Source organism: Selaginella moellendorffii, unplaced genomic scaffold (genome assembly GCF_000143415.4).
Source record: "Selaginella moellendorffii unplaced genomic scaffold, v1.0 SELMOscaffold_16, whole genome shotgun sequence".
Lineage (NCBI taxonomy): Eukaryota > Viridiplantae > Streptophyta > Lycopodiopsida > Selaginellales > Selaginellaceae > Selaginella > Selaginella moellendorffii.
In genome coordinates this window covers 2,372,711-2,391,571 of record NW_003314277.1, presented here as the reverse complement: position 1 = coordinate 2,391,571, position 18,861 = coordinate 2,372,711, and the positions used below count along the sequence as shown (strand labels likewise).

General features: G+C 47.8%; 5 protein-coding genes across 12 annotated transcripts; 3 read left to right on the top strand and 2 right to left on the bottom strand.

Moving 5' to 3' along the window:
- Nucleotides 1-42: 42 nt before the first annotated feature.
- Nucleotides 43-2,273, bottom strand: LOC112346568 (aldehyde oxidase GLOX-like). The gene is made up of 2 exons (XM_024675818.1): nt 1,795-2,273; nt 43-1,745 (listed from the first exon to the last, which is right to left on the bottom strand). Exons 1-2 carry the CDS (start codon nt 1,855-1,857, stop codon nt 90-92), a joined length of 1,719 nt encoding a protein of 572 aa, XP_024531586.1. The 5' UTR covers nt 1,858-2,273; the 3' UTR covers nt 43-89.
- On the bottom strand, nt 2,059-5,149 carry LOC112346567 (nuclear pore complex protein NUP88-like). 2 transcript variants are annotated; one of them, XM_024675816.1, is made up of 11 exons: nt 4,905-5,149; nt 4,718-4,854; nt 4,540-4,656; nt 4,355-4,487; nt 4,235-4,296; nt 3,983-4,184; nt 3,136-3,927; nt 2,984-3,088; nt 2,679-2,928; nt 2,324-2,618; nt 2,059-2,273 (listed from the first exon to the last, which is right to left on the bottom strand). In XM_024675816.1, the coding sequence occupies exons 1-10, from the start codon at nt 5,133-5,135 to the stop codon at nt 2,356-2,358; spliced, it is 2,292 nt and encodes a 763-aa protein (XP_024531584.1). In that variant the 5' UTR covers nt 5,136-5,149; the 3' UTR covers nt 2,059-2,273; nt 2,324-2,355. The 2 variants fall into 2 exon arrangements, with proteins under 2 accessions (XP_024531584.1, XP_024531585.1); XM_024675817.1 differs by having other exon boundaries at nt 4,718-4,858; nt 4,905-5,009.
- LOC112346566 (pentatricopeptide repeat-containing protein At5g27110-like) lies at nt 5,149-8,827 on the top strand. 6 transcript variants are annotated; one of them, XM_024675811.1, is made up of 4 exons: nt 5,149-5,445; nt 5,502-5,939; nt 5,993-8,421; nt 8,479-8,827. In XM_024675811.1, exons 1-4 carry the CDS (start codon nt 5,329-5,331, stop codon nt 8,702-8,704), a joined length of 3,210 nt encoding a protein of 1,069 aa, XP_024531579.1. In that variant the 5' UTR covers nt 5,149-5,328; the 3' UTR covers nt 8,705-8,827. The 6 variants fall into 6 exon arrangements, with proteins under 6 accessions (XP_024531579.1, XP_024531582.1, XP_024531583.1 ...); XM_024675814.1 differs by lacking the exon at nt 8,479-8,827 and having other exon boundaries at nt 5,993-8,168; nt 8,224-8,362; XM_024675815.1 differs by lacking the exon at nt 8,479-8,827 and having other exon boundaries at nt 5,993-7,973; nt 8,027-8,167.
- On the top strand, nt 8,822-10,434 carry LOC9642134. Its single transcript, XM_024675822.1, has 4 exons — nt 8,822-9,119; nt 9,184-9,319; nt 9,434-10,084; nt 10,147-10,434. The coding sequence occupies exons 1-4, from the start codon at nt 9,043-9,045 to the stop codon at nt 10,381-10,383; spliced, it is 1,101 nt and encodes a 366-aa protein (XP_024531590.1). The 5' UTR covers nt 8,822-9,042; the 3' UTR covers nt 10,384-10,434.
- A 3,070-nt stretch (nt 10,435-13,504) lies between these two features.
- LOC9642133 (warthog protein 4) lies at nt 13,505-14,737 on the top strand. 2 transcript variants are annotated; one of them, XM_024676060.1, is made up of 5 exons: nt 13,517-13,722; nt 13,783-13,824; nt 13,878-13,945; nt 14,001-14,217; nt 14,279-14,736. In XM_024676060.1, the coding sequence occupies exons 1-5, from the start codon at nt 13,536-13,538 to the stop codon at nt 14,608-14,610; spliced, it is 846 nt and encodes a 281-aa protein (XP_024531828.1). In that variant the 5' UTR covers nt 13,517-13,535; the 3' UTR covers nt 14,611-14,736. The 2 variants fall into 2 exon arrangements, with proteins under 2 accessions (XP_024531827.1, XP_024531828.1); XM_024676059.1 differs by having other exon boundaries at nt 13,505-13,824; nt 14,279-14,737.
- Nucleotides 14,738-18,861: the final 4,124 nt, after the last annotated feature.

The window sequence follows — 18,861 nt, the reverse complement described above, 5'->3', positions numbered from 1 at the left end:
TCATTTTGTATATTCCAGATCGAAATTTCAGGCTCTGTGTTCTTCACTTGGTAAATCTCTTTACTTGATTCTATGGTTTTTCCTTCTCATCACATTAGATTGATCCAGGTAGCATGGCTTGGAAGTCCGGCATGGACGACGAAGAGCATATAGTAACCGCTGGGAGCAACGCTGGCGCTGCGAGGAGCCGTGGTCTCGATCTCGTAAGTTGGGACTCGGCCAGAGATGGAGGCTGGAGCATCGTCCACGAGCGTCACATTGTGGAGTGGTAGCCGTATCATTCTCTGGCCCATGGAGACCGCGTGGCTGGCAAAAGGTGGCGCGAGCAGTGCGACGCTGGTGGTACCGGGGAAGAAGTGTCCTCGCAGGCGGTACCGCACGGTGAGCCGGGCGCCGTGGGCGGGGCTGGCGGTGCTGACCGAGGTGACGCTGGGACGCCGCGCGGCATAGTCCGAGTCGAGATAAGGCGGAGAGAACACCTCGAGTGAGACGTCGGTTGGATAGACCCCGTCTGTGGCAGTGGCGAACGAGTACCGCCCGTTTGGATTGCTACCGCCGACAAGGACGCTGGCGTCTGGAAGGAGGATGGCGGATGAGTGGTGGAGCCTCGGGCGAGAAGCGGCGGTGAGCGTCTGGAACCGGTTGTAGAGCTTCAAGTTTGGCTTGTAGAGCACTGGATGGAGTGCTGGGTTGCGGGCGTTGCGCCACCCGGCGGTACCGCGCTGTGCGCCGTTGATAATGAGCACGTCCCCGGTTGGAAGCAAGAGCATGTCGCCCATGACGCGCGGCATCGGCATGGCCTCCATCGCCCAGCTCGGCGACGCGTCGCCCACTTTGATTCTGCCACAGTTTTGCGACGCGTTGAGGAAGTTCCCCCGGCTGGCCTGCGCGTAGTTGTATGGATCGGCGCCTCCACAGACGAGGATCTGCGCGTCCGAGTAGTCGGACGCTCCCTCGAGTGCCAGCATCACTGAGGAGCCCGAGGACGGGTAGTTTCGAGCCTCGAGGCCTGGCATTCTGGGAAACCGCTTGACGACTTTGCCGGTCTTGTAGTCGAGGAGAATGGAATCGGAGTTTGCGAACACGAACAGGTTCCCATCCGGTGTGAGATGGACGAACGGGTAGAGGTTGTCCTGCGATAGATCGTTGGTCTCCGCCAAGAACGAGAGCTCGTGGACGCCTTCGTTGTCCTGCCTGGGGACAAACTCGTAGCTAAACTGTCCGCGGCCACCGACGACAATAACGCGGTTGTCCGGCAAGAGATGGCTGCTCGAAAACCGCCGCTTCACCGCGAGCCTCTGGCGTGATTCAACCCAGTCGCATCTCTGGCAGGCAGCGAGGTGCCGCACGGTCTGTGAGCCATTGTTGAGACCACCAACCTGGACAAGCGTACCGTCTGCTATAGTGACCGCCGACGAGCACCAGGTGTCTGTGTAGATTGTTAGCGGCCGGATGGTGTTGGTAGCGACGTCGTACTCAACCGAGTGTGCGCTGCAGTCGAGCTTCCCCGGGATTCGACTTCCGGTGTTCTTGCATTCTCCACTCGGCTGGCTGATGTTGGAAGGACCCGAGCTGAAGCCGTCGAAGAGGATCACCTTGTTGTTGTGCGTGAGAACCATGTGCATTGCGGAGATTCCTGCATTGTTCACCAGCAGGTTCCATGTTCCGGGGCTTCTCAGCTCTGCTGATGTTTCTTGCGCGTAGACAAGTAGGAGAATTGCTAGAAGAGCTGCTATTCCTCCCATCTGTAGAGAAGTTAGCAAAACAGCAAGAAAGGGGTGATTTTTGGCCTACCTTGACTGGGCTTCTCGATTGAGTATGAGTGTCGCGTTTCTTCTTTACACGCATTGCCACCATGATGATGTTTGTGTCCTCAGTGATTTAAACGCTGCTGCGATGGGGAAGCGAAGTCAATTTCGACGCAGAAGGCAAAGGATGTTGACAGAGACCCCTGCTTGCTGATGAATTACCGCTGCAGCTGACAGCTCCGCTACAACAAAGACGAGCTAAGGCCAAGTAAGAAGCATAGCAAACCTTCCCATGCCAAAGTAAAGTGTTTACCCACTCCAAGTCTGGATTGATGGTCCACCATTCCCATTCACGGACTGTCTCCTCTACTTTACCTTTAATAATAAAACCCGAAAAAAGAAAGCGAACCAGAGCTAGCAGACTTGTGGCACATGTCCAGTACTTGGACTGCTGTAAAGCAATTGCTAGTTTGCAACTCGAAGCAATGCTTACTTTTGTTCTTCCAACAAAACAGAAGAATTAATCTGTAAAGAATCTGTTAATCGGATAACTCCAAAGCATTGGAAATCGTTACCTGAATGTAGTACTACAGCCGCACGTACATTCTCAGGATTCCAGCTGACTCTCCTTTCGTTTCACCGTTTGATCCAGAATGTCTATTCTTCGACTTGAGAGTTCAATGTATTGCCCCAGCTTGTCTAATGCTTGCCTCATAGTTCGCATTTTACTGTCTGGAACCGCAAGCTTTGGGCTGTTCCGGCGTCCAGCACTGTTAAGACCAACTTTCTTTTTGGCAACACGTTCAGCGCGCAAGGTAAGTGATTCCACTGCAGACTGTAGGATATCGACGTCCTGATTCATTTTTCTATCTGCGTCACAGAAACAGTAAGGTCAGGTGAATATGTTTTCCGTATATATGTGTGGCATACCCAGAAGATCTTTGAACTCCCGCTCTGCGACTGTCAGAACCTTTTGTTTCAAAGCTGGCAGCTTGTTGCATTCCCGAATTCGCTCCTGTAACTGCACGTTCTTCTCAAATGCTCGCTGTATGCGAGTTACGAAGGAGTCCAAGTTACTTTGAGCTTGATCAAGCTCGCCAGTCACTTGACGCAGCTGCCTTTGCAGATCTTGAACAACGTGACCGAGGTACTTATGATGAGACTTGAGCTCGACGTGCACCTGTTTCGTCATATCATAACTAAAACCATGAAACATCAAACGTAGAAAGCCATACCCTGTGTGCATACTCAATATATTTTTCGTGCAGCAGCTTGCCTTGATCGTGAAGGATGGAGCGACCTTCAACAGTATTCAAAGTAAGAGGTGTAGAAGCCGAAATCTGCACAGAATGTAAGACATGCATCTCAAGGTGCGAATCAGTTGTACCAGAGGGATGTGTATATCTTTCGGTCCGAGCAGCAAATCACTGCTGATAAGCTTGAGCGAAGGTTGGTCGGAGTTTGTCGCTGGAATACTGGTGTCCTCGATAGCAACTGGAGGAAGAGGTCGATGCGGTTTCATGTGTACAACAGCACAGTTTCCCGAAGCTGTAAGAACCACCAGCCATGTATCGCCGGAAGACTGGAGAATTACAGTAGCACCGAGAAGAGGAACAGGAGCAGAGTTTCCTGAGGCCGATGTTTCGAGAACTGGAAACACAATAGGCGGTTCCCTGCTCTCACCAGAAAACGTATCTGAAAATGGTAACCACTGAAGCTGGATGGTGTCGAGTCCCATCGCATGATGACAATATATCCGCTCGGGGACAAGAGGGTCCGAAAATATTCCCAAAGGACTGGCATTGTAAACCTCTGTGTCCAGTGCTAGATCAACCGACGCCAAATGCAAAAGCGGTGGATTCGGTCCGATAAACTGCTCCTCTTCCTTTTCTTCCGTGTCCTCGTCGGCAGTTTGTGCAGCGTCATCTTTCTCTGCGCTCGGTTCCACGAGCATTGCCAAAGTTACCAAATCGCCTAGATCGTCTTGGAGAAGTTTGGGGTTGTTGTCCAAGCTCCACATAGGATGGACTTCATCAGCAATCGCATAAAAGAACATCTCCCCGTTTTTTGTGCACACGGTAATGACGCTATCCTTCCCAGCGGTATTATACAGCATCCCAGTGGCATAGCTCGATATTTTGTGATCATTCTCACGTCCAGATAGTTTGGGAAGAGGCCCCTGCGCACAACATACTATAAGAACCGGGAAGTAAAGAAAAAATCAAGTGGCATACCTGCAGCACCAACGACGCATTGAAGGGAACCTGGGGACGAGCTCTAAACACTGACGAGGTTTCCAGCTCTTTTTCAGCATCACCAAGCTCCGGGAAGACAATCTCGAGCCAAACAGCTGCAAGCCTCGAGCTTTCCTTTGCCGTGGGAGAGTTGTTCGACACTTGGCCGGCCAGATCTTTAAGACTTGAACCATAATGAAGGCTGCAAAAAGCTTTTGTAAATCACTGACTTCATACTCTACGCATTTTTACCTTCCAAATGGCACTATGGGACAAAGAGCATAGATCGATGCATCCGTAAGAAGAACAAAAACCTTGTAAAAATTATTGATGATAGAAGTTTCGTACCCTGAGGAAAAACCAACTTCTTACCGTAAACCGGTCCCAAAAGTGCTCACCGCCAAAAGCAAATGATACCGCGCGACAATATGGTTTGGAGCGAGCACCAATCTGCAAGTGGTACTCTTGTTCTGGCACCGTGATATCTCCAGCTAAGTTGTATAGTCTGGAAGGGAAACTCATTACCTCAAGCGCTGTCACTACTGACGAATTCATACCTGAAAACCCCGTCCGAGGATAGCACTCCAAGGTGCGTTTCACTGTAAGGATGCCAAGCGGCATGAAGTACTCGCAGAGACCGGCCATTAAACATATCCCCAGCAATCATTCCAGATCTGCCAAAAAGAAAGAAGAGTAATCAAGGAAAAACAACGCTGTGGATGATGACAAACTTACCGGCATGGCTGTGAAGCTTGCGAGACCACACTCACGAACATGAGAGCTCTTTCACCAGCCAGTAACAGCAGCTCTCCCGTTCGATTCAGCTTGAGACTCCTCACAGCAAAGGAAACGTCTGTGCTGAGCTTCAAGGTCTATCTACATTCTCATCGATCAAAGAAAATGGAGGTAATTTTGAGCTCACCTTGCTCTCACTCGCTGCATAGAGGGACTCCGACTGATCATCGAGGGTAGAATCCTCGATCTGGAGAGAATGGAGCAGCCGGCGCTCGAGATCCCACATGAAAATTCGACCAGCGCCATCGTATGCCAGGAGATTGAGAGGCGTGAATGCCGCCTCAGCCACTGCGAGGCCGGCGGGATCGATCGCCATCGACTTGAAAATACCGGCGCCTTCCAGCTTCACTCTCGCCATTTTGTGGAAGAACCCTAAACCCCGTGGGAGGGAAGAACTAGGGTTTGTAGAAAATGAGCGTGATCTCGCAATACAGGGCGGGATGCCAGCTCGTTTGATGGAGTAGAATGCGGGTGCGTCGAAGATCATTCATTTTCTTGGAAGAATCGGGTTCCAAGGGATCAAAATCTTCGCGATGGAGTAGAGATTTTGGATGAAAAATGCGGGTGTGGAGATCTTTCGTTTTCTTGGAAGAATCGGGCACCAAGGGATCAAAATCCTCTTCGCTGGTCGCAATCTCTGCCATATCAAGTCGATACACATTTCACAGGTATAATCTCGCTGTTCTTCGCGTTTTCTTATCGATTTCTCTTGGTGCTCTTCCAGTGGTCTTCTGGAGAGCTTGCAAGCCGTAATGTGGCCCATGGGCGGTGTGATTCTTCTCGCGACGAGGTAAGAGCTTCTTTGCTGGCTGCTATCAAGGCATGCACAGTGTCGAGAGACTTAGACAAGGGGAAAGTCTGTCACGCAGATGCTACAAAGACCGGGGAAGCCTCAAACTTCTTTGTGGCTAGCAGCCTTCTCAACATGTACGCCAAGTGTGGCAGCATGGAAGATGCTCGCAAAGTCTTCGACTCCATTCCTCGCCACAACGTCGTGACTTGGAACACTTTGATCCTCGGCTATGTGGAGATCGGTGAAGAACAAGTAGCTTTGGATGCTTTCCATCGCATGCAAGCTCAAGGGTGTGTTCCCGACGCGAGAAGCATTGTTTCTGCGATCAAGGCGTGCACTGGTCTTGCAGCCAAGGAATCGCCCAAGCAAGTAAGCTTTTTTCTTTTCTTCTTTCGCTTCTAGCTAAATTGGAAAATCTATAGATTGGAGAAAAGCTTGTGAAAATCGAGGCTTTGCAGAAGGGCCTGGCTATTCACGCTCAAGTTCGACGCAGCACTGGCTTACAAGACGTTTTCGTCGCGAGCACTCTCGTCAGTATGTATGCTAGATGTGGAAGCTTGGAAAACGCTCGGATGGTGTTTGAGAAGATGCCTTGTCACAACGTCGTTTCCTGGAACGCTATAATTCTTGGGACAGTGGACAACGGAGAAGCAGAGGCGGCAGTAGAGCTATTTGCGAGAATGCGGCAGACTGGAGCTCCACCGAATTTTCTTACGTTCGTCGCGGCCCTGAAAGGCTGTGCAAACCTGTCAGGGGACGAGACTCAAGTCAGTGGAAGGCCGTGTAAGCTCCGGGTTTTAGAGACGTGCATGGATCTCCACAGTGAAGCTGCGAAGTTTTGCTGCGACTCCAACATATTTGTCGCAAGCTCGCTGGTCCAGCTCTACGCAAAGTTGGGAAGCATGGTGGATGCTGGAAGGGTGTTTGAGAGAATGGCGTGCTGCGATGCCGCTACTTTCAATGCCTTGGTGCTGGGGTATGTCGAGAATGGAAAAGAGCAGCTTGCTCTCGACTTGTTTGCAAAGATGGAAGCTATAGAGTCCGGGACCAACGCGCAGTCTTTCGTTGCGGCCTTGAAGGCTTGCGCTATTCAGGCAGCTATGGAGAAAGGAAGGAAACTAGATGGCAAACCCGTGAATAACGAGACTCTGAGAAAATGCGTCGACATCCACTCTCGAGCTGCCGAACGGGGATACGAGTCGCACATGTTCGTGGCCAGCAGCTTAGTGGATTTGTACGCGAAGTGTGGTGATGTCGCTGCAGCTCGCAAGGTTTTCGAGAAGATGGTTTGCAAAGACGTGGTTTTGTGGACGTCGATCATGCTGGGACATGCGGAAAATGGAGAAGGGGAACAGGCAATGGAGCTTTTCCAACGCATGAAGTCCGAAGGGTGTGCTCCAGATGCTCTGACGTTCGTGGCCGCACTCAAAGCTTGCATTGCTCTAGCATCGAGAGAGGAGTCCAAGGAAGTGGATGGAAGGCTGGTGAGGACCGAGTCACTGCAACTGGGAACCGAGATTTACTTGCAAGCCGTCAAGAGCAACTTCCACACTGACATGCTCGTCTCAAACACCGCGATGGATTTTTATGCCAAGTGTGGGAGCATGCTGGATGCGAGAAGGGTGTTTGACGGCATGGCTTCACGCAGCGTCGTCTCCTGGACAGTGATGGTTCTCGGCTACGCTGAAAACGGGGAGGGAGAGCTAGCCTTGGAGTTTTTCGAGCGCATGAAAACTCGAGGCTGCTCTCCAAACTCTCGGACGTTCGTTGCAGCATTGAAGGCCTGCTGCTGCCTAGCAGAAAAAGAAGAAGCCAAGCAATTCAACGGAAAGCTCGTGAAGGTGAAAACGCTGCAGAGAGGAACGGGCATTTACTCTCAGGCCGTCGAGAGCTGCGGTGACTCTACCAACATTTTTCTCCTCAACACGGTGTTGGATATGTTCGTGAAGTGTGGAAGCATGGCAGACACACGGCAGCATTTCGAGAAGATGGAAAACAGGGATGTGATATCCTGGACTGTGCTGCTGCTGGGATACGCCGACACCGACGAGTTTGAGGCCGTGCTAGAGCTGTTTGCGAGGATGCGAGACGAAGGCATCACTCCAGATCCTCTCACTTACGTCGCTGCTTTCAAGGCCTGCGCTGGCCTGGCGTCGAAGGAAGAGCCGAAGCAAATGGATGGCATGCTCGCAAAGCTCGGATCACTGGACAAAGGGATGGCTGTCCATTCGCAAGCCGCTAGTGGAGGCGACGACACGAAGATCTTCGTGGGAAACACGCTGGTGGACATGTACGCAAAGTGCTGGAGTGTGCTCGACGCTCGTCGAGTGTTCGACAAGATGGAGTCCCACACAACCGTCTCGTGGAACGCCTTGATCCAGGGATACGCCGACGGCGACCAAGGTGAGCTAGCTCTCGAGATCTTCTTCTGGATGCAAGCTAACGGGTTTGAGCAGGATCCCCGGACTTTGGCCGCGGCGCTCAAGGCCTGCGGTAGCGTCGTCGCCATGGACACCGGCAAAGCGATCCACGCTCGTCTCTCCCGTCACGGCCTGGAAGACGATCCAGTTCTCGAGACATGCCTGGTCGACTTCTACGGTAAATGCGGCTGCATGGTTCATTCCCGGCATGTCTTTGACAAGCAAACTCGCAGGGACTCGGTGGCTTTCGCGGCGCTGATCTCGGGATACAGCCGACAGGGAGACATGGAAAACGCTGCTGGAATGTTTCGGCAAATGCGGCACGAAGAACTCAAGCCCGAGGCAGTGACTTTCGTGTCGCTGCTCACTGGATTCAGCCACGCCGGCCTGGCCGATCGAGCAAAGAGCTACTTCCATGCGATGGAGCCGAGGTATGGAGTTTCTCCAGGCATCGAGCACTACGTTTGCATGGTCGATATCCTTGGCAGGAACAACGAGCTCGAATCAGCAGTGGCGATGGTGGAGTCGTCCAAGCTCTTGGAAGAATCGCCATCGAATTCTTCCGTGGCCTGGACGGCGATTCTCAGCGCTTGTCACAAGTGGAAGAATGTGAAGATCGCGAGGCTGGCCTTCCAAAACCTCCAAAGGCTGGACGCGGCGTACGGACCGGCGTACGTCCTCATGGCCAACATCTATGGCGGAACCGACGACTAGGATTTAATAGAGTAAATAGCGGGGCCTTTAGAAGATTCGAACCCCCACTTTCCCGGCTATTATTTAAAGGAACCAGTTAAAAAACAAAGCTAAAGGTAGGGCTCGGGGGCCCCTCCCCTTTTACTTGTCGCGCTTAAAGACCACACGAGGGCGTCTTCGTCTGGCTGGTGCCTGCTCAACGCCATGGCGGCCATGGATTGATCGAATACGCGCTGTTGCCTCCGATCGCTATCGATTCTCGCCTCCCCGCCGTCGCTATCGATCGGTCTAAGCAAGTGCGCGGCGAGTGGAGCAGTGTGGGAACAGGGTTTAGGGCAGGGAAATCTCGCTCTCCAGCTATGGCGAGCAATCTCTCCTTCTGGGAGCTAGATCCTTTCTTTCCGGCTGCGGAGGAGGTGCAAAACTCGACCGACAGGTAAGATTTCTTGCTTTGGAGCTCCAAAGGGTGATTGGATTCATGGGAATGAGCATCCTTGCAGAATGGAATCGATTTATCGTGCTTGGAAATACACCCAGGGCGTTGCGCAGGAGACTCCGGAAGATTCTTCTATCATTGCGGCGGTGAAAGCGAACAAGCGCGACCTTATCACTGCTCTCGACACGGTCAGATGGCAAGTAAGTCGATTCAACCTTCTTCCCTTTTAGACTTTCTCCTTTTGCTGGAACTTACTTTCCAGAACTTTAGACCGCTTTTTCCTCTGTCAGTTCTTAAGTTTCGTTTCTTTCCAGTTGGAAGAATTCGCGAGGGCAGTGAAAGTCGCAACGAATGCTGCCGCCGAGCGTGTCTACCTGGGCGAGGATGCGAAATCTCGTCACACCCAGTTCGTGAACGCGATCCAGAGTCAGGTGTGTAATATGGAGAAAGAGATTGGCGATTGCTTAGAGAAGAAGAAGCTCAAGTACGCGAGCATTGGTGAGGCGGACAGCAAGTGCCTCGCACTGTTCCTATCGGGTAGTGACGACGTAGATAGTAGCTCTCCGACCGCCATAGCCGTCCAAGAACGCGAGGTAGAACAGGGCAACGACAACGACGTTTTGCTCGACAGCCTTCCAAGTATTTCTATCAGAATCGACACTGTGGACGGTTGCAATGGGTTTTGTCATCACAACGAACGAAATGGTTTTTTCTCGAGTGGCAGTAGCAGCAGCAGCAGCAGCAGCAGCAGCAGTAGCAGTGGCAGTTCTAGTAGCAGTCGGGATGGATTGATAGAATCCAAGAGTTTTTGGAACAGCGTAGCGGGGATTCTTTTCTGGAGAGCTCGAGACCATCAATCGAAGATGCAAATGTCGGCCAGTGTGTTGAAGCGGTGGAAAGACGGCGACGCTGGCTTTCTAGATCGCGCCGAGGAGTGCATGTCAGCATTGAAGAATCGATGCCTGGTACGTAAAGAATGAGATTGCTTTCTCGCTTTTGTTTTCTCCAATGACTTTGGTGTTTACAGGGTAGAAACAATGGCAGGAAGCAGTCAAGCGGTTCCCCACGTTTGCTTGGTCTCCTCGGTGATCACAGCGGAGCGGTGATCCAGAGAAGGTTTCTGCGAGCGAGCGAGGTTGGGGACGCTGCGAAGATCGGATTTGGAGCGCTCGTGGTGATTGGGCTCATGGGTTTGTACTTTTGGTTCTTGTCGACGCTCGTGCCGCTGGATCATCAGCCTGTCCCCGGCAGCTTCTTGAATTGATTGATCAAAACTCGAAATGGGGTTTTAATAAATTTAAAAATTAACTGTCTAGATTTTATAAGTCAAAACTTTGAGGATATTCTATATTTATGCTTTCTACTTATATTTAGTATAAGTACATACACCTTTTCTAAAAGGCAAAAGTGTTGCGAATCAGTGTGTTTTATAGATTTTATTTTATTTTTGTTTCTCGAATAAATGCATTCATGTTCTAATCTGTCCGTACGATTGCTACCGCCGTACGGCTGCCATCTTATCCCTCGCCTTTCCTCGATAATAAGAATGCTGGCATGGATGAGCATTGCAAGCGAAGGAAACTCAAGAGCTTTGATGGCAGACCCACTGTGACAGCAAACCCGATGCTCCCAAACCCTCTTCACGCCCGCCCTTTCAAACACTGTGCTCCATGCAGCAAGAGCTTCCTCGGGCTCAAGCTCCAGATTCTTGAGAGCTTGGATTCAGCTTGCAAAGCTCGTGGATGGCACCCTCCAAGGCCCGGCGGCCACTGATCCTTGCAGCTTCATTCAAATCATCGTCGGCTTCGCGAGAAAACGCTAGAACCATGCCGTGAGCAAGCTGGCTGACCCGTGGCTTGGCTTGATCGACATCCACCGCCATTGATCCCGATCCCTCGGTGGCCAGCTCCACAAGCATAGCTATTTCATGCCTGAAGTTGGGATCACCACTCACCAGTTGCCGCTCCAAGCAGTGATTTAACGCGGCCTCCAGAAAGAAAATGCTCTTCAACACCAGCAACTCTGCTTCGCATCCAAGCCCCGCCAGAATGGACGCGCACTAAACCCTAACCCTCCAGCAAGGAATATTAGAACTTAATCAGTCTTTCTTTTGTGAGATTAGTTTTCTTCTTTGGCTTCATGAGTTTCTTGTAGCCTCTTGCTCCATGCTTTACTTTCCAGCATAGGCTTTTCTTCCAGAGCGTCTTGAGGGCGCGATGGAAGCCCCGCAAGACCTCCAACGCACACATGCACAGGACGAGAAGCTCTACCTCAGCAGCACAAAAATCCTCATCGTTTACACAGCGACACAGCTCTACATTGTTAATGGCGTAGAACGGTGGGTAAACACAGGACAGGTAGCATGCCGGACGTGGAATGGTGTGAGCACCAACACGTCGTCAATTCACAGGCATTGATTGAGTCGCTTGCCCGTCCTGCCCAATTTTGCACCTCAGGACCGCGGTTCCAGACACGAGAAGAAGACATGCCACGATTCCAAGCGAGAGTCCATCCGCTGTGGGTGGATAAACCAGTCAACCCTGACCACGCTGCTGCGCACCTGATTCGTGTCCTTAACCATGGCTGCCCAAGCCCAGCACAAGCCCGATTCCCTAAGTCGAAATTGTGGGATGCCAAATGCTGCCGAATGCTCGGATGCGCTCGCAATCAAGCACAGGGAAAACCATTACCAGGATTTTCAAAAGTCAAAAAATCCGAATTTGTGGCATTGAGCTTCATGATATAGGTTGCCAGGGATTGGGAACTGGCAGTGGCGGCATTGTCAAGATTTTAATGTCTAGAGAAGCTTGGATGATCTATCTTTAGGTAGTTTCTAAAGAACTAAGCTTGTGCTGAAAGACGAGCATATGCTTTTACATTTGGTAAATCGCAGCGCATATGATGCTGAGCAATCTTGGATGGAGGCGCAGAGTGATCTTGGAGGGATCTTGTCTTTGCGGAGGATGTCCAGCTCAATGATCCGGGATCTTCGCACCTCCAAGATCGCTCACCAGAGAAGTAGCGGCTCTAAATCTATGGATGACTCAACCAGTACTTGTTGTTCATGGAACAATCGAGGGAGCACCTGTAATACCTCGAAACTCTATCGTCCAGATCAGTCTATTCCAACTACGCTGGATTGTCATCACTCCTGCTCTCTTGACTGATTCGCCAGTAAAGTTCCTGGAAGCTGATCGTCTGCTCGAGAAGTGGTAATGTAAGTATGACAATCTCTCTAGTTTTCTCAAACTTCCACTGTTTCTTTCGATCTTCCATGGTGTTTTGGTGACAAGTCCTAGAGTCGGAATGATGCTCTTGCTTTGAGCGAAACAAAGTGTCGTCAATTGGGTTTGAAACGGTACTGTCCTTCTCTTTTCATTATGAGCAACACACACCTTGGACAGTCGAGCGTCAGGTAACGTTCTTGCTGTTTCCATCTTAACTACAAACTTAGCAAAGCTTGGACGTCCCCATGACTGGAATAGGTGGTTGACGCAAAGCTATTGAAGGTTGAAGGGAGAATCAGGGGCTCCCTCTGTTCATGCATCCAAAAAGCCACTCAGTGGAGATCCATAAGCAGCCGCCGTTCAGTGTGAGTTGTCCAGGGGTATGAAGGTTTACTTCTTGTTTTGTTGTTTCTCTACTTATCTCGTTTGCTTGCTTGTTTCAGGTGGCATGATGTCAAACACCAGACTTTTGAAGCATAGGAAATGGGCTCTCGTTGTGTTCAGCCATGATTGGTAAGTTTTTCTTCTCCCAGAAACTTGTTTTGTTGCTTTCTCGTTCTTATGTTTCTTTGATCAGTGAAGGAACATGGTGATGATCCAGAGGCATAAGAGTCAACAAGAACCAAAAGTACAAACCCATGAGCCCAATCACCACAAGCGCTCCAACTACAATATTCGCAGCGTCGCTGGATTGGTACGCTTCCAGAAATCTTCTCTGGATCACCACTCCGCTGACCAAACAAATGCACCAAACAAATGCGGGGAACCATTGGGTTGCCTCCTGCCATTGTTTCTACCCTGTGAACACCAAGTTATAGAAGAATTCTTACGTACCAGGCATCAATTCTTCAATGCTGATATGTCTAGAGAAAGCCAGTGTCGTCTTTCCACCGCTTCAACACTCTTGCATCCCCAGAGGATGGTCTCAAGCTCTCCAGAAAGAATCCCCGCTACGCTCTTCCAACTCTTGGAACTCGAGGCATGTAACCTTTCTCGAGGTTATGCTCTTATGGTTATTTAGGATCTCACCAAAAATTCTTAAGTAGGACCACCATTCACGAACTATGTTTGAATTTTTCATGCACGACACCAAACATTAGATGCTTACATTCTGCTATAAAATGGCGTGCTCTAGAGTGTTAGCAACCAGCAGTTTCGAGCTAGCTAGATATATCATAATTCTGTTCTAATGGCTCATACTAATGCTCTAATCTTCCTGACTTCTTTCATCGCCTTCGCTGCAGGCATTGCAGTGGCACAAACTTCACTTCCTCCCACGCCACCCCCTGCCTCCCCTCCCACTCCAGGCACTACACCCCCTCCAGGCACTCCTCCTCCAGGCGCTACACCCCCTCCAGGCACTCGACCCCCTCCAGGCACTCCTCCTCCAGGCACTCCACCAGCCACTCCTCCTCCAGGCACTCGACCCCCTCCAGCCACTCCTCCACCCCCTCCAGCCACTCCAGGATGCTTCCCAGGTAGGGTTCATGTGAATTCACGTTGTCTTCATACAATGTTCAATCTATTATAGGAGATGCAACTGTTCAGATGTATAATGGAGAAATTAAGTTCGTGAGGGAGCTTAATGTTGGAGACAAGGTTGAATACTTCCACATAAATTTACAAATCTTGTCCAAGTATAACTTTTCCACAGGTTGCAGTGGGCAAGAATATCTATTCAGATGTATATGGATTCGGCCACAAGGATGCTGATGCCATCTCCAAGTTTTTCCAAGTGCACAGCGCTTCAAACATGTTGGAACTCACTGCAGGCCACTTTGTTCCCGTTGCTGTCAATGGGAAGCTCATGTACAAGAGAGCCGAGGACCTCAAGGTTGGAGATTCCCTGTGGGAATCATCTAAAATCACTGGTAAGCAAAAAGCATAATATATTGGTGGGATGTTTCTAACAATTCTGTGCTACTTCTCCAGAAATCTCAAAGGTTGAGAAGCTAGGCCTCTACAACCCACTCACTCTCTCTGGCAGTATCATGGTGAACAATGTTCTAGCATCCACTCACAGCGAGTGGTTCTTGGACTCCATCTTTGATGCTGTCGGTGCAACCGAGTACCTGCCATACGCATACCAGGCCGTGCTTGCTCCAGTTCGCGCCATCTACAACACCGTTGGCAAAGACCTCTATGCAAAGGGCTATGCTGCCATCGATTCCTTCATCAGCATTGCTGAGTTTGGAACGAAGTATGGAGGAAGCGTTGCTCTCACTTTTGGAATTGCTGGTCTTGTGCTAGCCTCCAAGGTGTAAACACTTTTTGCACGAATAAAAATTCTATATAGACAGTGCAATTATTGGGGCATTCCGAGAATCGAACTCGGGACCTCTTGCACTGGTTGCTAACATAACTAAAACACTAAGTAGGCATAAATATTATTTAATATAATATATTTTTCTATTATGATTTGTCTAATATGTTAATGCTATTGTACCTTTGATCTATAGTTTTCTTCTATTGTCTTGAGTAATTTTACTTCTTCATTGTGCTTTTAGTATTATAGTTTTTATATGTATATTTATCATTTGTATTGTTAAGTTATAGTAACAAAACTTAATTTATTTAATTAAGATACTTTTTAACTTTATAAATAAGTGATTATAAATATAATTTAAACACAAAATCTCAAGGTAAATGTGATGAAAGTGTCTGCTGTATAATGAAGGTGTTTTTCCACAGATATAGTTGTTTGTGTGACAAATCATGAGAAACCAGCATGGATACATCAAGTAGGATCTGCAGGAGTAAAGTTGGAAGCAGCTTGATTGCTTCAGTGCATCCTCATGCAGTGCACGAATGAGCCTCGGGATTATGATAAAAGTTGCAATCCCATTTGTGACGTAGAAACTTGAACAGTGACTAGACTTTGCTGATGAGTTAAGCTTCTTCGAATGTCTTCACCACCTTTCCTAGCAGTATGGGGAAAAAAAGACTGAATCTTGATCCAAAGCAAAGAAAAGAAAGATCCCTCCATCTCATGAGAGGAGCCTCATTCCAGTGAAGATCCTCATGAAAGCAGCTAGGCACTGCATCATCTTGATTCATGTCCTCCTGAATCTGGATCTCATCTTTAACACACCAAAAGAACTTAGAACTGTTGGTTAAGATTTTTAACCTGTTTTCGCATGTGATTCACTTCCACCCAGAGAAACACCAAATCCTCTGGATTGCCATGGTGAGAATATAGTCTCGTGAAACTTATTGTTCATTGCTTATGCACAAGCAGAAACATCTCTCAAGGTCATTGCTCCCAGACTTGACTCAATCACTTGAATTTGATCAATGTGTTCCACAATCTTTGTGCACAAGTGGTGGTAAGAATCAACATAAATCTACACAAGCTAAATTCCATGCACTTTTTATTTAATTATTTTTGTTACTCTTGTTTGTTCTTGTTTTTATTTACCATCTTTGTGTACTTTAATCTTTGTGATCCTGTTCGTGACACAGTTTTAGCGGCTTTTGCAAGCCATAACATTTGATTCCCAACAAACTATATAGATTGAAAGACAAAAGTGACCAACCAAGGAGCCTATTATACTGGCACCATAATATTTAGACTAAGGCCAAATTTATGTGTTTAAAAAAAGGGGTTAGAGTATAACAAAGTGATAATAAAATAATTTGTTGTGCATTATGCAGTAATGTTTGGTTTGTTTAATAATATCATACTGGATCTTGATCTTCGGTGTGGCCTTCCAACTGGTACTCAAGCCTCAGGTACCTGTCTATGGTCAACATCATCTCAGGATTATCTGCCTGGATTTTCTCTCAACAGACTTCTGGAGCTTAGGCACTTGAAGGTGGTATAAAAATGTTATAATTTATAAAAAAGATTAATCTTATTGCATATCAGTAATATAATCTAGAATATACTAGGAAGTGTTTAAGAAAGTTTATAAATTATAAATACAAGATTAATCTAAATAGATAGTAAAATATCCAAAAATATCCAAGTATATTTTAGGTATATTCACTACCACCTAGTCCTCCTACATGAAAAAGTAGTTGAAACAACATAAAAAATAAACATAAAATCATTTTATATAAATATTTTAAAAACATTTATTAGTTTTCTTATAATTATAATATTTTTAGAATATACTATTTTTTATAAAAAATAGTTATTTTTATTAATAAAATTTTGTGAGTGCATGAAATATGGAAATGTAACGGCCAAGTGTATAACTACGATGATGTATACTAATATTAGTATAGTGGGATTTTGGTAGTCGTCGGATTGGTTTCAATCTAGACCACTTACTCTTGTATAAAAACTAGGGTTTTTGGGCTAATTGATATGCATATTTTCTATATTCCCTTTCCATATTCCAAGCACTCACATTAGTGGAGATGAGGGGCATTTTTCATTATCCCTAAGGAGTGTTTGGATTTGGGATTTTGGTTTAAATCTAGCTTTTACATTGTTTAGATCTAGCTTTTTCCATTTCCTTTCTTTTATTCTTTCCTTTCAGAATTTTGATTTAGATATAGCTTTTCTATGGTCTAGATCTCTTTTTCCTTCTAATTTTCTTCTTATTTATCTTCTTTTGCTCTTTCCTTTTCATTCATCTTCATGACAGAGTAATAGTTTCTTCCTTTGACTCTAGAGTAGCAGTTGGTGCAATTGCTTGATGCCATGTGATTGCAATTTAACAATTAAACTTAGTTGATGGTGGCATTCACAACATGTGGTACAACTCCTCTTGCTCTTAGTGCTAATCCTCGCCTTCGGCTAAAGTTCTTTTGTGGGAATCCTAGGGATGATGTGTACCATTAGTTTGATTACTTTATGGTGATTGCCACATATCATTTTTGGGATGATGCTCGACATTTGCGTAAGTTTCCCACGTGTCTCCAAGGGATGGCGCTATAGTGGTACAATGGTTTGAATGCAGCCACTCGTGGGGATTGGAGTGTTCTCTTGAACATCTTTAGACGCGCATTTGGACATGCTAACGATTGTAATAATGCTTTCTAACAATTGCATTATTTTCATTAAGGGCTATCTGAGTCGGTGATGCAATTTGGCATTCGTTTCTGAAGCTTCTTGCTTCGTGCGGAGCCAAATATGTCGGAGTGGATCAAGCTAGGAATATTGTGGCTAGCACTTCGTCAAGATCTTGTTAGACTTGTGCATACATTTGCTCCAGCCATCCTTGACAATGTTCTTTGCTTAGCACAACATTATGAGACGTCGCCTTTTCCACTTCTCATTGCCCGTCCATCTACTCCACTTCCCATGGGCGATGTGTAAGCAACCAAAGGGAACGACTCGAGAAACAATCCATAGGGGTTCAAATATAGAGGGAAAGGGCCCATGAACAAGAGTGCACCCCCTTTTCCAATCGGTTAAGGGTCTTGGGATATTTGGGGTTAAGCGTCATTGGGTTTGAATAGTACTAGGCTGGGTGACCTCCCGGGAAGTCCAAACTCAGGAGCTTACATTTGGTATCAGAGGGGTCTCGGGTCCGACTCTGTTGGTTGGCTAAGGGAATTGCACCACATGTTGATTGACATCTGGCTGGTCCAGTTTGCTCCCGTTGGGCTCGACCCGAGGGGTAGGGTGTCAAGAGAGCGGGGCTCTCGGGAGAGCTGCGGCTCTTAGCTTCCGTTCACGAGGGTGTGAACTTGCAGGGAAGCGTAGTGGATTGTAAGCAACCAAAGGGAACGACTCGAGAGACTATCCATAGGGGTTCAAATATAGAGGGAAAGGGCCCATGAACAAGAGTGCACCCCCTTTTCCAATCGGTTAAGGGTCTTGGGATATTTGGGATTAAGCGTCCTTGGGTTTGAATAGTATTAGGCTGGGTGACCTCCCGGGAAGTCCAAACTCAGGAGCTTACACGATGGTCCTGTTCTAATTGGGTTTGAATAGTACTAGGCTGGGTGACCTCCTGGGAAGTCCAAACTCAGGAGCTTACACGATGGTCCTGTTCTAATGGAGGTTGATGTTGCTGCTACTCGAGTCCAAGGACAAGGGCGAGGACATGGTCATGGTTGTGATGTTTGCTGTTGGGCATATGATGAAGTTGGTCACACTTATTAGCGTTATTGACATTTTCCGGATTAGCAACCTTCATTTCTTGGGTGGAGACCTTGGTGTCAACAACGTTCTGTTAGTGCTATTGTAGTGGAAGATCTGGACACTGAGATGCACCCGGGAAATGAGGAGTCATGCGAGTAACGGAGGAACCTTGTGCGAATAAGTCAGTGACCCTTCTATCTTTCTTTCGGGAGTATTATAAGGGGTTCATTTGGCATTGGTTCATCTAGTGTTTACTTTCTAAGCTCATTTTTATAACAAAAGATCTCCTATTATTCTCTTATTGTTGGTTGATACAGGTTTGAGCTTATCTTCCTTGCCTGACCTGTTGCTACACATTGCTGTCTACACTTGCATTGTGCGGTGGAACCAATTTTCATTCTTTATAGCAATGGTCGTAAACATGCATGTGCATGGGATGAGGCGGACTTGTCAGGCATATGGGCGATTTGAGCTG

Bases quoted from the DNA above. Each gene is read 5' to 3' on its own strand.
- LOC9642133 (XM_024676059.1), top strand. From the start codon at position 13,536: ATGGCTCATACTAATGCTCTAATCTTCCTGACTTCTTTCATCGCCTTC. The intron at 13,825-13,877 runs GTAGGGTTCATG...AATCTATTATAG, and splicing joins CACTCCAGGATGCTTCCCAG to GAGATGCAACTGTTCAGATG. The intron at 13,946-14,000 runs GTTGAATACTTC...ACTTTTCCACAG, and splicing joins AGCTTAATGTTGGAGACAAG to GTTGCAGTGGGCAAGAATAT.
- LOC112346567 (XM_024675816.1), bottom strand. From the start codon at position 5,135: ATGGCGAGAGTGAAGCTGGAAGGCGCCGGTATTTTCAAGTCGATGGCG. The intron at 4,855-4,904 runs GTGAGCTCAAAA...GAATGTAGATAG, and splicing joins ATGCAGCGAGTGAGAGCAAG to ACCTTGAAGCTCAGCACAGA. The intron at 3,089-3,135 runs GTACAACTGATT...CATTCTGTGCAG, and splicing joins AAGATATACACATCCCTCTG to ATTTCGGCTTCTACACCTCT.
- LOC112346568 (XM_024675818.1), bottom strand. From the start codon at position 1,857: ATGGTGGCAATGCGTGTAAAGAAGAAACGCGACACTCATACTCAATCG. The intron at 1,746-1,794 runs GTAGGCCAAAAA...ACTTCTCTACAG, and splicing joins AATCGAGAAGCCCAGTCAAG to ATGGGAGGAATAGCAGCTCT.
- LOC112346566 (XM_024675810.1), top strand. From the start codon at position 5,329: ATGAAAAATGCGGGTGTGGAGATCTTTCGTTTTCTTGGAAGAATCGGG. The intron at 5,446-5,501 runs GTATAATCTCGC...GTGCTCTTCCAG, and splicing joins AGTCGATACACATTTCACAG to TGGTCTTCTGGAGAGCTTGC. The intron at 5,940-5,992 runs GTAAGCTTTTTT...GAAAATCTATAG, and splicing joins CCAAGGAATCGCCCAAGCAA to ATTGGAGAAAAGCTTGTGAA.
- LOC9642134 (XM_024675822.1), top strand. From the start codon at position 9,043: ATGGCGAGCAATCTCTCCTTCTGGGAGCTAGATCCTTTCTTTCCGGCT. The intron at 9,320-9,433 runs GTAAGTCGATTC...GTTTCTTTCCAG, and splicing joins TCGACACGGTCAGATGGCAA to TTGGAAGAATTCGCGAGGGC. The intron at 10,085-10,146 runs GTACGTAAAGAA...TGGTGTTTACAG, and splicing joins CATTGAAGAATCGATGCCTG to GGTAGAAACAATGGCAGGAA.